This window comes from Dipodomys ordii, unplaced genomic scaffold (genome assembly GCF_000151885.1).
Source record: "Dipodomys ordii isolate 6190 unplaced genomic scaffold, Dord_2.0 Scaffold15, whole genome shotgun sequence".
NCBI classification, from domain to species: domain Eukaryota; kingdom Metazoa; phylum Chordata; class Mammalia; order Rodentia; family Heteromyidae; genus Dipodomys; species Dipodomys ordii.
This window is the reverse complement of record NW_012267231.1, coordinates 434530-447689: the sequence shown is the minus strand read 5'-3', so window position 1 is coordinate 447689 and position 13160 is coordinate 434530. Positions and strand designations below refer to the sequence as shown.

General features: G+C 64.6%; 1 protein-coding gene across 1 annotated transcript; it reads right to left on the bottom strand.

Moving 5' to 3' along the window:
* Positions 1–868: 868 nt before the first annotated feature.
* On the bottom strand, positions 869–7011 carry Il16 (interleukin 16). The gene is made up of 6 exons (XM_013011830.1): positions 6002–7011; positions 5074–5239; positions 4632–4733; positions 3926–4163; positions 3609–3728; positions 869–1143 (listed from the first exon to the last, which is right to left on the bottom strand). The coding sequence occupies exons 1-6, from the start codon at positions 6922–6924 to the stop codon at positions 950–952; spliced, it is 1743 nt and encodes a 580-aa protein (XP_012867284.1). The 5' UTR covers positions 6925–7011; the 3' UTR covers positions 869–949.
* Positions 7012–13160: the final 6149 nt, after the last annotated feature.

Here is a 13160-nt window from a genome sequence, read left to right as displayed (position 1 = left end):
TCTCTGGGTGGTGCTGCTCAGCCCCTTGTCTCTGGGTGGTGCTCAGCCCTTCATCTTTGGGTGGTGCTGCTCAGCCCCTCGTCTCTGGGTGGTGCTGCTCAGCCCCTCGTCTCTGGGTGCTGCTCAGCCCCTCATCTCTGGGTGGTGCTGCTCAGCCCCTCGACTCTGGGTGGTGCTGCTCAGCCCCTCGACTCTGGGTGGTGCTGCTCAGCCCCTCGACTCTGGGTGGTGCTGCTCAGCCCCTCGTCTCTGGGTGGTGCTGCTCAGCCCCTCGTCTCTGGGTGCTGCTCAGCCCCTCGTCTCTGGGTGATGCTGCTCAGCCCCTCGTCTCTGGGCCCCTCCTGTGTGCCAGCTGCTCTGTATGGAAGTCTGCTGGACACCCTGCCCTCAGGAGCCTTCCACAGAACCTCCCGCAGGTGGCCAGACCCAGGTCAGCAGAGTTCCTGCCATCAGCTAGCCTCAGCCCCCAGGCAGCCCAGGGGTTCCCACGCCGCAGCCCCAGCACGGAGCTGCTCCAGGGCTGTCGGGGCCTGCTCCCCCCCACCCCCCACCCCACCCTCCCCACCCTGCCTCATCCGCTGCCCAGAAAACAAAGTTGCTGTTACGGCTAAATGGTTACCGTACTGCTGAGGTTGTCTGCAAAGCGTGCTATGCATTGGTAACAAGCTGGGTCTGAAGGTTGTATTCTGTGACGGCGACATTATCCGCCACTCACACACAGCATGGCCGGCTGTCCTGCCATCCTGGGTCCTCCCATCACTGTCAGGGCAGCCGTCTGCTTCAGTGCTGTCCCGGTGGGGGGGGGAGCAGTCATGGGGCACACACTGAGGGGGGGCAGCAGTTGTGGGGCGCACACTGTGGGGGGCAGCAGCCATGGGGCACACACTGCGGGGGGGGGACCTGGGGGCTGGGAATCAGCATGGCTTCGCCCCCACGAGCAGTCCTCTGCCTAGGCATCTTCAGCAGCCACAGCAGCCTTGGACGGAGGTCTCCTCCTCTTGATGACCAGGGAGACAGGCCCCTCCGGCAAGGCCTTGATGACGCTCCAGACCTCGTACCGCGTGAGGCCCTGTGTGGCAGTGCCAGCCACGCGCAAGACTTCATCTCCCAGCTGGACTGTGTCACTCTGCTCTGAGGTGGTCCCTGAGATGAAAAGGTGACCATGGGCTCCGAGGACCAGGCCAGCCCCCACCCTGCTCCAACAAGCCCATGGGCTCTGAGGGCCAGGCCGGCCTCCGCCCTGCTCCAACAAGCCCATGGGCTCTGAGGGCCAGGCCGGCCCCCACCCTGCTCCAACAAGCCCGTGGGCTCTGAGGGCCAGGCCAGCCTCCGTCCTGCTCCCACAAGCCCGTGGGTTCTGAGGGCCAGGCCGGCCTCCGCCCTGCTCTGACAAGCTTGGCGTGTCTAAAAGGCGGCGTCTGTAAGCAGTGGCTCCCGAGGCAGGTGCGGGGCTTCCGCACTCTGTGGCCCCTAAAAAGCTACAGCCCGCGCTGTGCCCAGGACCTGGTGGGGCCTTCCACCGGGGATGCTGTGTCCCTGCCGCGGGCCCTCCGTAAGTGGATGCTGCGCCATGCTGTGTGAACGGCAGTGCGAACGCTGGGCCCTGCGTCCCTTGATGTTAGAGCTGCTGCGGACTCTAGACCCACCTCCGGAGGGGGGACGGGCCCCTCTCCAAACTGAGGTGAGGGGCCTGCCTGCCCTGAGCATGTGAACTCCCACGGGGCCAGGCCACAGGCCGAGGCAGGGCCGGGGTGCTTCGGGTCCGTGAGCACCCCAGACACCGCCGTATCCGTCGCCTCCTCTCATGAGGAAGGCCCTGTCCAGTGCTCCTCTCAGCCTGCCCCGTGGCCCAGGGCTTCCAGCGCGAGCAGCGGGAAGTCAGGGTGGAGTAGGGGGCGTTACAGGCCATCCCCAGAGGTGTCACAGGAAGCCCCAAATCTAGGTGACCCCCCTCCTTTTACTCTCTTGTATCCCAGTTCATGACAGGTAAGGTGCCAGAATTACAGAGGCACTAGCAGTGAGGGGTTCAGGACGCAGTAGGGCAGGCGGCTGTGTGGACGGGCACAGCGCCGGCCTCCGGCTTTACCCTGGGTCACAGGCAGGCAGGACGCACAGCGCCGGCCTCCGGCTTTACCCTGGGTCACAGGCAGGCAGGACGCTCAGCGCCGGCCTCCGGCTTTACCCTGGGTCACAGGCAGGCAGGCGGCCGTGTGGGACAGCCTCTGGCTTTACCCTGACATCTTGTTCACCATGGGCCTTTTTAAACATTCATTTGGGGTTCTAGACTGGGTACTACTGGCCTTTATCACTGCATATTTGGGGATCCCTTCAGTTTTGTGCCTCAAGGCCTCTGCAAAACTGAACCCACACAGACTTCAGTCCCATAAAGGGACCCAGCCAAAGAGAGGTCAGGAGAGGCCGGAGAGCAGCTCAAGAGCCAAGGCCACAGGCGCTGCAGGCAGGCTCTGTGTGGTGCAGACGCCCCACCTGGCCACGTGCCCACCAGCTACACACACACACACACACACGCCCAGACACACACCCACGCGGACATACCCATGCCTGGACACACACCCAGGCCCAGCCACACACCCACGCAGACACACCCACGCCTGGACACACCCACGCCTGGACACACCCACGCCTGGACACACACCCAGGCCCAGCCACACACCCACGCAGACACACCCACGCCTGGACATACCCACGCCTGGACACATGCCCACACGGGACACGCCCACGCCTGGACACACCCACGCGGGACACACCCACGTGGGACACACCCACGCCTGGACACACCCACGTGGGACACACCCACGCCTGGACACACCCACGCCTGGACACACACCCACGCCTGGACACACCCACACCTGGACACACCCACGCGGGACACACCCACGCCTGGACACACACCCACGCCTGGACACACACCCACGCCTGGACACACCCACGCCTGGACACACACCCACGCCTGGACACACCCACGCCTGGACACACCCACGCGGGACACACCCACGCCTGGACACACCCACGCCTGGACACACACCCACGCCTGGACACACCCACACGGGACACACCCACGCCTGGACACACCCACGCCTGGACACACACCCATACGGGACACACCCACGTGGGACACACCCATGCCTGGACACACCCACGCCTGGACACACCCACACAGGACACACCCACGCCTGGACACACCCACACCTGGACACACACCCACGCCTGGACACACACCCACGCCTGGACACACCCACGCCTGGACACACCCACACCTGGACACACACCCACGCCTGGACACACCCACGCCTGGACACACACCCACGCCTGGACACACACCCACGCCCAGCCACACACCCACGCCTGGACACACCCACACCTGGACACACACCCACGCCTGGACACACCCACGCCTGGACACACGCCCATGCCCAGCCACACACCCACGCAGACACACCCATACCTGGACACACACCCATGCAGGCACACCCACACCTGGACACACACCCACGCCTGGACACACCCACACAGGACACACCCACACGGGACACACCCACACCTGGACACACAACTAGCCAGCAAGGAACAGTGAGACTAGCACCCACCTTTGAAAATCCTGTTGACGGTGAGGGGCCTGTCCCCGAGCAGGGAGGCCCTCCCGCCTTCCAGGCTGAAGCCCAGCCCCACAGAGGTCTTCTCCAGGGTCATGGTGAGGACGGTGGCCCCTGCTGTGGAGGAAACCGCAGGCCTGGCTGGAGGTCCACGCATGCCCACCCCGGCCGCTCACGCACGCGGCCCCCTCACCGGGCGGACCAGGCGGCCCGCATGGCTGCGCTGTGATCGCCCGTGTGGAGCTCCCCCAGTGTGGGGCGACAAGACCGGCTCCAAAGGGTCAAGGCCTCCTCTGACCGGGAGAGCTTACCGGGCTCTGCAGAAGCCTGGCTGGCCGCCGAGCCTGTGCCGTGCAGGTCCGGCGTGGGCCCCTCCGCCGGCCTGGTGACAATCACGGCCTGCCGCGGGTCCCGAGCCTGGCGGAGGACGGCCAGGGCGTCGCTGTGCGTGGCCTCTTTGAGGGACTTGCCGTTGATGGACAGAACCTCGTCGTCCTTCTGGATTGTGCCCTCCCGGGAGGCCAGGCCCCCAGGGAAGACTCTGTGAACCTGCCGGCCCAGCAGTGGGTGTGGAAGCCGCCCAGCAGGCCTGCACCCCCCAGACCAGACCTGACTGCCAGTAACCAGCCCAGAGGGAGGCGGCGCAGATTTGGGGTCTCTGGGTCCCAGGACAGGGCTGCTGGCAGGCCAGCGGTCCTTCCCTCCTGCCCCAGGGCAGAGCCCAGGGGCAGACCAGCCCGGGCCAGAGTTCCTCCTAACTTCCTTCCCCACCAAAGTTCCACTTCCACCTTCTTCACCAAGTTCCGCCTCCCTCCCTCCCTCCCCGGAGCCCCGCCTCCCCCTCCCCCCCGGAGCCCCGCCTCCCACCCACCCTCCCCAGAGCTCCACCTCCCTCCCCCCCCCCCCCCCCCCTCCCTCCCCAGAGCCCCGCCTCCCTCCCTCCCTCCCCCAAGCTCCACCTCTCCCTCAGTTCCCCACGGTCCCGGCCTGGCCGGCCCTCACCGCTGGCCCACTCACCCTGATCACCTTGTTCTCCAGGTCCACACCCCCTGCCAGGCTGAACCCGAGGCCGACTCCTTCCTCCTTGTGCAGAACCGTGACTCGGATGCTGTCTAGTTTCTGCAGACAAGAACACCTGTAACAATCCCGTGCCCGCACGAAAGTGCACACTCCCCGGCCCGCACGGGGGCTCGCACGCCTACGCTCCCCTGCCTGGGCACAGGCTGTAACGCTTCCTCCAAACGGGACGCTGACCGCTGACCGTGATGACGTGACCATCTCCCTCTCCACTGCAGGACACCACGCCTCCTTGGACGGCTCGGGGGCTATGCTTCAACCCTCAGGCCCATCCCTGCGGCCCGGGTGGCCACGCCCCCCCACGGCGCCCTGGGGGTGGGGGGGACCTACCTTCAGCGAGGCCTCGCCCCCCACGGTGCCCTGGGGGTGGGGGGGGACCTACCTTCAGCGAGGTCTCGTCCAGGGCGCTCACTTCCTCCTTGAGCTGTCTCAGTTCCGCCGGGCTCAGCAGGGCGATGACCGACGGGCCGGGCTGAGAGGGCTGAGAGGCGCAGCGGGCCTCCGCGGGCGTGGCCAGCCCCTCCGTGTATCCTCTCAGCTCAGAAAGGCTTGACGGGAGGAAGCAGTGCACGGTGTGAATAACAAGTCCTTAAAGCTGGCATTGGCACCGCGCCCGCACGGACGCAGGGCCAATCGCTCCGCGCAGTTTATTCAGGCAACAAATCTGTTCTCAGCGGCACAATAACAACGGATAGAACTTAACCGGGGCAGAGATGGTGGGTCAAGGAGGGAGACCAAGAAACCCTCCAAACTCTGCATGGGGGACGGGCACGGGAAAGGAGGATTCGGGTGAGGGAATGGGATGAGAGGAAGAGGAGTCTGGGGTGGGGAAGGGTGTGGGGAGCACCCTCAGGCTACAAAGGCTTCTGCACAAAAATGAGATGGCAGCCCAGGCCCGCGGCTCAGCCCGGCACTGCGCCTGCGTGGCGGGAACCCATGGTCAGAGCTGGCACTGGCCTGGGGCTGGAACCGACGCAGACGACCTCACGGCCGGCCCAGGGCTGACCCCGAGGCACAGGGAAATGGTCCTGCTGGGGAAGGCCTCCCGAGGAAGCCTGCTCCTCCAGAGGTCAGGGCCTTGCTCCAGGACCTCCCTGCCTCCCTGGCCCTGTCCACCCCCTGCCATCCCTCTGGAGGCCAGGAGTGAAAACAGGGGTACTATACACACATGTGTGTACACACACACACACCAGAAAAGAACCACCTTTGGGCTGGTAGAGCCGAGCAAACCTCAAACTGACACATAGGATTATAACCTACAACAAGGAGAAAGGAGAGACGAGACAGAAGACCGGGGATGTGGACCTCACTTGAGGGAGAAGCTGGTGTCCGGCGCCGCGGCGTTGGCAGGCCCGTCTGCAGGGGCGTCTTGGCTGGGGGCCGGCGGGGGGGCTGCCCCTTCCGGGGGGAGGCGGGTGGCCTGGCTGCCGGGGGCGGGGGTCGCCACGCACAGCAGGGACTTCATGACGGCGGAGGACACCTGGCTGCTGATGGCGTAGAGCCTACCGGACCTCCCGTCCCCCGCCGTGGTCTCACAAGACTTGGTCCTGGCCAGGGGGAAGCTCCGTGCCCGCTGGCTTGGCATCTTGAGGGCTGGGCCTCGGACGTCCTCGGCCTCTGAGGACAGCGGCCTCGGGCGGGAGCCGGAGTCCCGGGTTTCCCGGCCAGGCGGCCGAGCTGGGGTCGGGGACGCAGGCACAGCGGGGTCACCAGATGGTGAGGCTTCCGGGAGGCCCTGGGGCGGCTGCTCTGGCTGCTTGTGCGTGGCAGCGAGCGGGGCTCCTGGCCCCCAAAGCCCAGGCGGCCGCCCATCCTCAGGCTTCCCGGAAGGGCTGGGGGCCTCCCCAGAGGAGGGGTGGAGGCTCAGTCTCTGAGCTCTGTCAGGTGTCTGAGAGGAGGCCAGGTTTTCAAAGGAGCTGATCCTCTGCTTGATGGAGGTGGCGGGGGCTGGGGCACCAGTCCCCTGGGGAGGGGGGGTGGGCGCTGGCCGGCCGGCCGGGGGGACTTCCTGCCGCCTCCGCAGGCCGCTCAGGCTCTGGTGGAGCCAGGCTGGCTTGGGGGCCACGGGGGGCCCTCTCTTCACACCGCTGCTGTCCGCTGGCGTGTGGACCTTGGGCGCGCCGTTGGCAGTGTCCGCCGTGGGCAGGGCCTCACCGGGGTGGCCCCGCGTCCCGTCCTCTCCGCCCAGCCCGTCGCCGGGCTGCCGTGGCACGCGGCTGTGGCTGTTGCTCATGACGGGGGTAAATAAGTTCTTGATGCAGTCGGAAATCCTCACCCACGGGTCTTCGGCTGTGGGCTCAAAGCCGTGGTCCACCCGCACCTGCCGCCTCAGCACCCGGTGCTTTAGTGGAGACACGCCGGCCACTGTGAGCAGAGACAAAGCCAGGGCCGAGCCTTACACACGGGAGCAGAGACAAAGCCAGGGCCGAGCCTTACACACGCCAGCAGAGACAAAGCCAGGGCTGAGCCTTACACACAGGAGCAGAGACAAAGCCAGGGCCGAGCGTTACACATGCCAGCAGAGACAAAGCCAGGGCTGTGTGTGCTTGCTTCCTTCCTAAATTCTAGCTGCAAAGCGACGTGGTAAGGACCATGGAGGAGACATGGAGGCCACAGACACCACAGTGAGCCCTGCTGGCTGCAAGGGGCGGCCCCGGGCCCCATCACCGACCCCGGTGCCCACGGACAGGATCCAGGATTGGAGGGGGAGTTAGTTGCTAGCGTGCTACTGGGGGCCCTGGGACGGCCCACCTCGGCGTGCCACGGAGGACTCCAGTGCTCAATAAGGCAGGAGATCCTCTGAGGACAGAGCCTGGGAGGGACCCGAGGCCCAGTAGATACAAGTCATACCCAATGCAAAAGCCAAAGCAATTATTTTACCTTCCAAAGCTCTTCAGCCACCGGTTGGCTGCCATATTTGTTATGGATTGCCAGGCCATTCCAAAGCAAAGTAAGCCAGGCACCAGTGGCTCACACCTGTAATCCTAGCTAATCGGGAGGTAGAGATCTGAGGATCTCGGTTCAAAATCAGCTGGGGCAGGAAAGCATGTAAGACTCTTACGTCCAATTAACTACCTAAAAGCCAGTAAAAGCGTGGCTCAGAGTGGTAGCATGCTAGCCTTGAACACAAAAGCTTAAGGACAGTACCTAGACCGAGTTGCAGCCCCAGGACAAAACAAAACAACACAACCACTACCCAGCAGTGAGGAAGAAGCAGACGGGGCCCGCTGGCCGACCCCGCTCTGCACCCATCAGCAGCTGCCTGCCTCTCTGGGCCAGCAAGCTCCTGTGCCACGCACACGTGTGGACAGGCCCGTGCTCAGATGGCGATCCGCTGGCTCAACCCCAAGGCCCAGGAAAACAAAACCTGCGCACCGATTGGTGACAGCACCCTGGAGCCTGGACTCCACTCCTGAGATCTGACTGGACAAGCCCGGGACGGGGCCGGGGGCCGGGGCTCCCGCTGCCCGCCGGCGTGTGCCACCCCCCCACACACACAGGGCATCGAGCCGGCATCCATCTGCCTCTGATGAGACTGCCGGACTCTTCCCAGGTGCCGGGGGTCGCCCCTGCACCCTGGCAGCCAAGAGGCAAGGTCATCCTGCGGCCTTCCGCGTTTGCCGCAGGCCGCCTATCCGTGGCCACAAGGAGGCCACGGGGTCTGTGGAGAACACGGAGCGCCAGCTCGCACCCCAGGGTGAGGAGCACAGGCCCCTCCTCCCCTGGGCCCGGACGCCAGCTCTCCAGGAAGCAGACCGCACAGCATCTCACCATCAGAGAGACCACCGGAGGGACCGGAAGGACCCCGGGGGGACTGGCTGACCTCTGGCCCTCTTGGGTCTGGGGGAGGGGAGGGGAGACCCCGCCTCCCCACCCCTCCAGGACCCAGGACGTAGGGATGAAGTCCGTCCGCCCCCCGCTCTGCACTGAAGAGCTGCGAGCGGGAAGGAGCCCTTTGCTGGGACCTCGAGCCAACGGCCACCTACGCGTGTCCTGCGCCAACAGGCAGGACACCGCGTTCTCCAGCTGTTCTCCAGTCAGGGTGACTGAGGGAACGGGGTGAGGGGGCCGCGGTGTTGGGGGGGCCACCGTGACGGGGGGGCCGCTGTGTTGGGGGGCCTGCTGTGTCGGGGGGGCCGCTCCGCCGTGTTGGGGGGCCGCTGTGTTGGGGGGCCCGCCGTGTCGGGGGGCTGTCGTGTCTGGGCCTGCTCCAGGGGTGGTGTGGGAGCACGTTCCGTCCCCAGCTCCCCGTCTCACGTGCTTTCCGCAGGGCACTCAGGTGCCAGGTGTGAGCACACGGGCCTACCGCTGCGTTTCTAGGCCGGCGCCACTGTGGGCAGCAACCCCCACTGCCAACGCTGGGGCTCCCTGTCCATCAGCCCCAGTGGTCGGCAGGCCAGCGCAGCATGTGGGCTCCAGCCCAAGGTGCTCCCCCACTTTCCCAGTGGAGCCATCTCTGCCCGGCCTTCCTCCTGGGGAGGGGCTGGCGCTTACCTGGGCCGGCCCTTCTCCCTGGCTTGCCCTCCGTGGGGGGCGCAGTCTGGGGGCCGAGTTCGGGTCCTGGGCCGCAGGCAGTGTCTCTCCCCACAGTGTCTTCCTGCTGAGGTGCTGCAGGCAGCGTCTCCCCGGCTTCCTGCGGTGTAAACAGGAAGCGTGAGGGGCCTTCGCTGGGGCAGAAGGAGGGACAGGAGCGCGGGCAGCGGCAGCCAGCGGCACCGCACCTCACAGAGCGCGTCCTTCCCGCCTCTGTGTGCCCAGTGGTCCCGCGGGCCCCAAGGGTGTGCCCCTGCCCCCACCACACAGCCCCAAGGAACAGATGCAGGAGCACCCCGGGGCCTGCCCACGGACGGAGGAGGAGAGCGGACGGCTCCCAAGGACCTGAGCACGGACATCTCTGTCCTCTGCTGTCTCCATCAGTGTGCGCAGCAAAGGCCCACACAGAGCACCTTCATTCTGTGTCGGTGTGCTGAGTGTGCGTGTGTGTGTGTGTGTGCCATGTGTCTGTGTACTGTGTGTGCTGTGTTAGTGTGCCGAGTGTGTGTGTGTGTGCCCTGTGTGTCTGTGTACCGTGTGTGTGTGTGTGCACTGTGTGTGTGCACTGTGTGTGTGCACTGTGTGTCTGTGTGCTGTGTGTGAGTGTGCACTGTGTGTCTGTGTGCCGTGTGTATGTGTGCACTGTGTGTCTGTGTGCCGTGTGTGTGTGCACTGTGTGTCTGTGTGCCGTGTGTGTGTGTGCACTGTGTGTGTGCCCTGTGTGTGTGCCCTGTGTGTGTGCACTATGTGTGTGTGCCCTGTGTGTGTGTGCACTGTGTGTCTGTGTGCCGTATGTGTGTGTGCACTGTGTGTCTGTGAGCCCTGTGTGTGTGTGCATTGTGTGTCTGTGATCCCTGTGTGTGTGCACTGTGTGTGTGCCCTGTGTGTGTGTGCACTGTGTGTGTGTGCACTGTGTGTCTGTGTGCCCTGTGTGTGTGTGCACTGTGTGTCTGTGTGCACTGTGTCTGTGTGCACTGTGTGTGTGTGTGCACTGTGTGTCGGTGTGCACTGTGTGTGTGTGCACTGTGTCTGTGTGCCCTGTGTGTGTGTGCCCTGTGTGTGTGTGCACTGTGTGTGTGTGCACTGTGTGTCTGTGTGCCCTGTGTGTGTGTGTGTGCCCTGTGTCTGTGTGCCCTGTGTGTCTGTGTGCCCTGTGTGTGTGTGCCCTGTGTGTGTGTGCCCTGTGTGTGTGTGCCCTGTGTGTGTGTGCACTGTGTGTGTGTGCACTGTGTGTCTGTGTGCCCTGTGTGTGTGTGTGTGCCCTGTGTCTGTGTGCCCTGTGTGTCTGTGTGCCCTGTGTGTCTGTGTGCCCTGTGTGTGTGTGCCCTGTGTGTGTGTGCCCTGTGTGTGTGTGCACTGTGTGTGTGTGTGCACTGTGTGTCTGTGTGCCCTGTGTGTGGTGTGTGCCCTGTGTGTCTGTGTGCCCTGTGTGTGTGTGTGCCCTGTGTCTGTGTGCCCTGTGTGTCTGTGTGCCCTGTGTGTGTGCACTGTGTGTCGGTGTGCCCTGTGTGTGTGTGCCCTGTGTGTGTGTGCACTGTGTGTCTGTGTGCCCTGTGTGTGTGTGCCCTGTGTGTCTGTGTGCACTGTGTGTCTGTGTGCACTGTGTGTCTGTGTGCACTGTGTGTCTGTGTGCACTGTGTGTGTGTGTGCACTGTGTGTCTGTGTGCCCTGCCCTGTGTGTGTGCCCTGTGTCTGTGTGCCCTGTGTGTCTGTGTGCCCTGTGTGTGTGCACTGTGTGTCGGTGTGCCCTGTGTGTGTGTGCCCTGTGTGTGTGTGCACTGTGTGTCTGTGTGCCCTGTGTGTGTGTGCCCTGTGTGTCTGTGTGCACTGTGTGTCTGTGTGCCCTGTGTGTGTGTGCACTGTGTGTCTGTGTGCCCTGTGTGTGTGTGCCCTGTGTGTGTGTGCACTGTGTGTCTGTGTGCCCTGTGTGTGTGCACTGTGTGTCTGTGTGCTGTGAGTGTGTATACACTGTGTGTCTGTGTGCCGTGAGTGTGTATACACTGTGTGTCTGTGTGCCCTGTGTGTGTGCACTGTGTGTCTGTGTGCCGTGTATGTGTATACACTGTGTGTCTGTGTGTGTGCACTGTGTGTCTGTGTGCCCTGTGTGTGTGCACTGTGTGTCTGTGTGCCGTGTGTATACACTGTGTGTCTGTGTGCCCTGTGTGTGTGTGCACTGTGTCTGTGTGCCCTGTGTGTGTGCACTGTGTGTCTGTGTGCCATGTGTGTGTGCCCTGTGTGTGTGTGCCCTGTGTATGTGCACTGTGTGTCTGTGTGCCATGTGTGTGTACACTATGTGTCTGTGTGCTGTGTGTGTGTGTGTGCACTGTGTGTCGGTGTGCCCTGTGTGTGTGTGTGCACTGTGTGTCAGTGTGCCGTGGGTCAGTGTGTCGGTAATTTCGGTATGCCCTAGGTGTGTGGTCAGCCTGTCTATGATGGACAGCTGGACGCCCGTGAGCCAGCCAGGCTTCTGCCCTAGCACTGCTCCTCTCCGCGTGGTCCTGTGTACTGGCTTCCCTCTGCAAAGCCAGGGGACGGCAGGTCTGCGTGGCACAGCTGTGCATGGAGCAGGGAGCCTGCACACAGCCCGGCCTGGGCACAGAGGAGCAGCCCCGCCCCTGCACACAGCCCCGCCCCTGCACACAGCCCCGCCCCTGCACACAGCCCCGCCCCTGCACACAGCCCCGCCCTGCACACAGCCCCGCCCTGGGCACAGGAGACAGCCCCCACCTGGGCACAGAGGAGCAGCCTCTCACCTGGACACAGAGGAGAGCCCTGCACCTGGGCACAGAGGAACAGCCCTGCCCTGGGCACAGAAGCAGCCCTGCCCTGGGCACAGAAGCAGCCCTGCCCTGGGCACAGGAGACAGCCCCCACCTGGGCACAGAGGAGCAGCCCTGCCCTGGGCACAGAGGAGCAGCCCCACACCTGGGCACAGAGGAGCAGCCCCGCCCCTGCACACAGCCCTGCACCTGGGCACAGCCACTCACCTGGACACAGAGGAGCAGCCCTGCACCTGGGCACAGCCCCTTACCTGGCGGCAGGTGGGCAGGGTGTGCCAGGAAGCACATGGCGGGCTCTCTCTCTCTTTCAGACTCCTCTGAGGCGTGGTGTCGCTCTTGAAGTACTTTCTGGGAGGAGGCTTGGGCTTAGAGGCTGTTGGCTTCCTCACCAAAATCTCGGAGGATTTCTTCAGTCTCAGGGGAGGGTGGGTGTGCAGGCCGCTGGGAAGCGGGGGGCTGTCCGGGGGCAGCCCAGGCTCCCTGCCCTGGCCCGAGGACGGGGGCTCCGAGCCCCCGCTGCAGGGGCTTCCCCCGGGGGACCCCGCCATGCAGCTGCAGTCGCTGCTGGAGCGGACCATGGCCTGCGCCCGGCGCTGTGCGGCCGCCAAGGTCTTCTCCCGCCCCGTCTCCACCGTGGGCCGTCCGTGCCAGCTGCTCTCCAGCCTCTTCCCTCCTGCACAGGACATGGGACACAAGTGGACAGGGCGTCCCCGGCTGAGCTCTGGCCCCGCTGGCTGGCACCGCCTGGGGTTTGTCCCACAGAGCTGCATGTGGAGAGGGAACCAAGCGGATCCACCTGAATCCACACGCCCTGCACCTCAGGCTCATGTCTGAAGCCCGGGCTTCTGGCCAGAGGCACGCAAGTCCTTACCCTCCAGGACCCATGGCGGCCGCTCCTTCCCCAGCCTGAGGCTCTCCCCGGCCTGCATCACAGCTTCTTTGAGTTGCTTCTCCGAAACCTAGGAAAATGGCCCTCTGAGACGAAGAAGCAGACTCTCGACCTGGCCAGCGCCCGGCTGCGCCTAGATTCCACCTCCTCCCTCCTGGTGCTGCCAACAGACACAGCTCGACTTCCAGAGGCTCTGGGCGTCGCTGGCCCGCAGTCTCCAGACACCACCCAGTGTCCGTCATCAGGAGGTGCCCGGGCCCCTCTCTAC

Coding starts and splice junctions, on each gene's coding strand:
- Il16 (XM_013011830.1), bottom strand. CDS start 6,924: ATGAGCAACAGCCACAGCCGCGTGCCACGGCAGCCCGGCGACGGGCTG. Junction 4,734..5,073: donor TGGACGAGACCTCGCTGAAG/GTAGGTCCCCCC, acceptor TCTTGTCTGCAG/AAACTAGACAGCATCCGAGT. Junction 4,164..4,631: donor TGGAGAACAAGGTGATCAGG/GTGAGTGGGCCA, acceptor CTGGGCCGGCAG/GTTCACAGAGTCTTCCCTGG.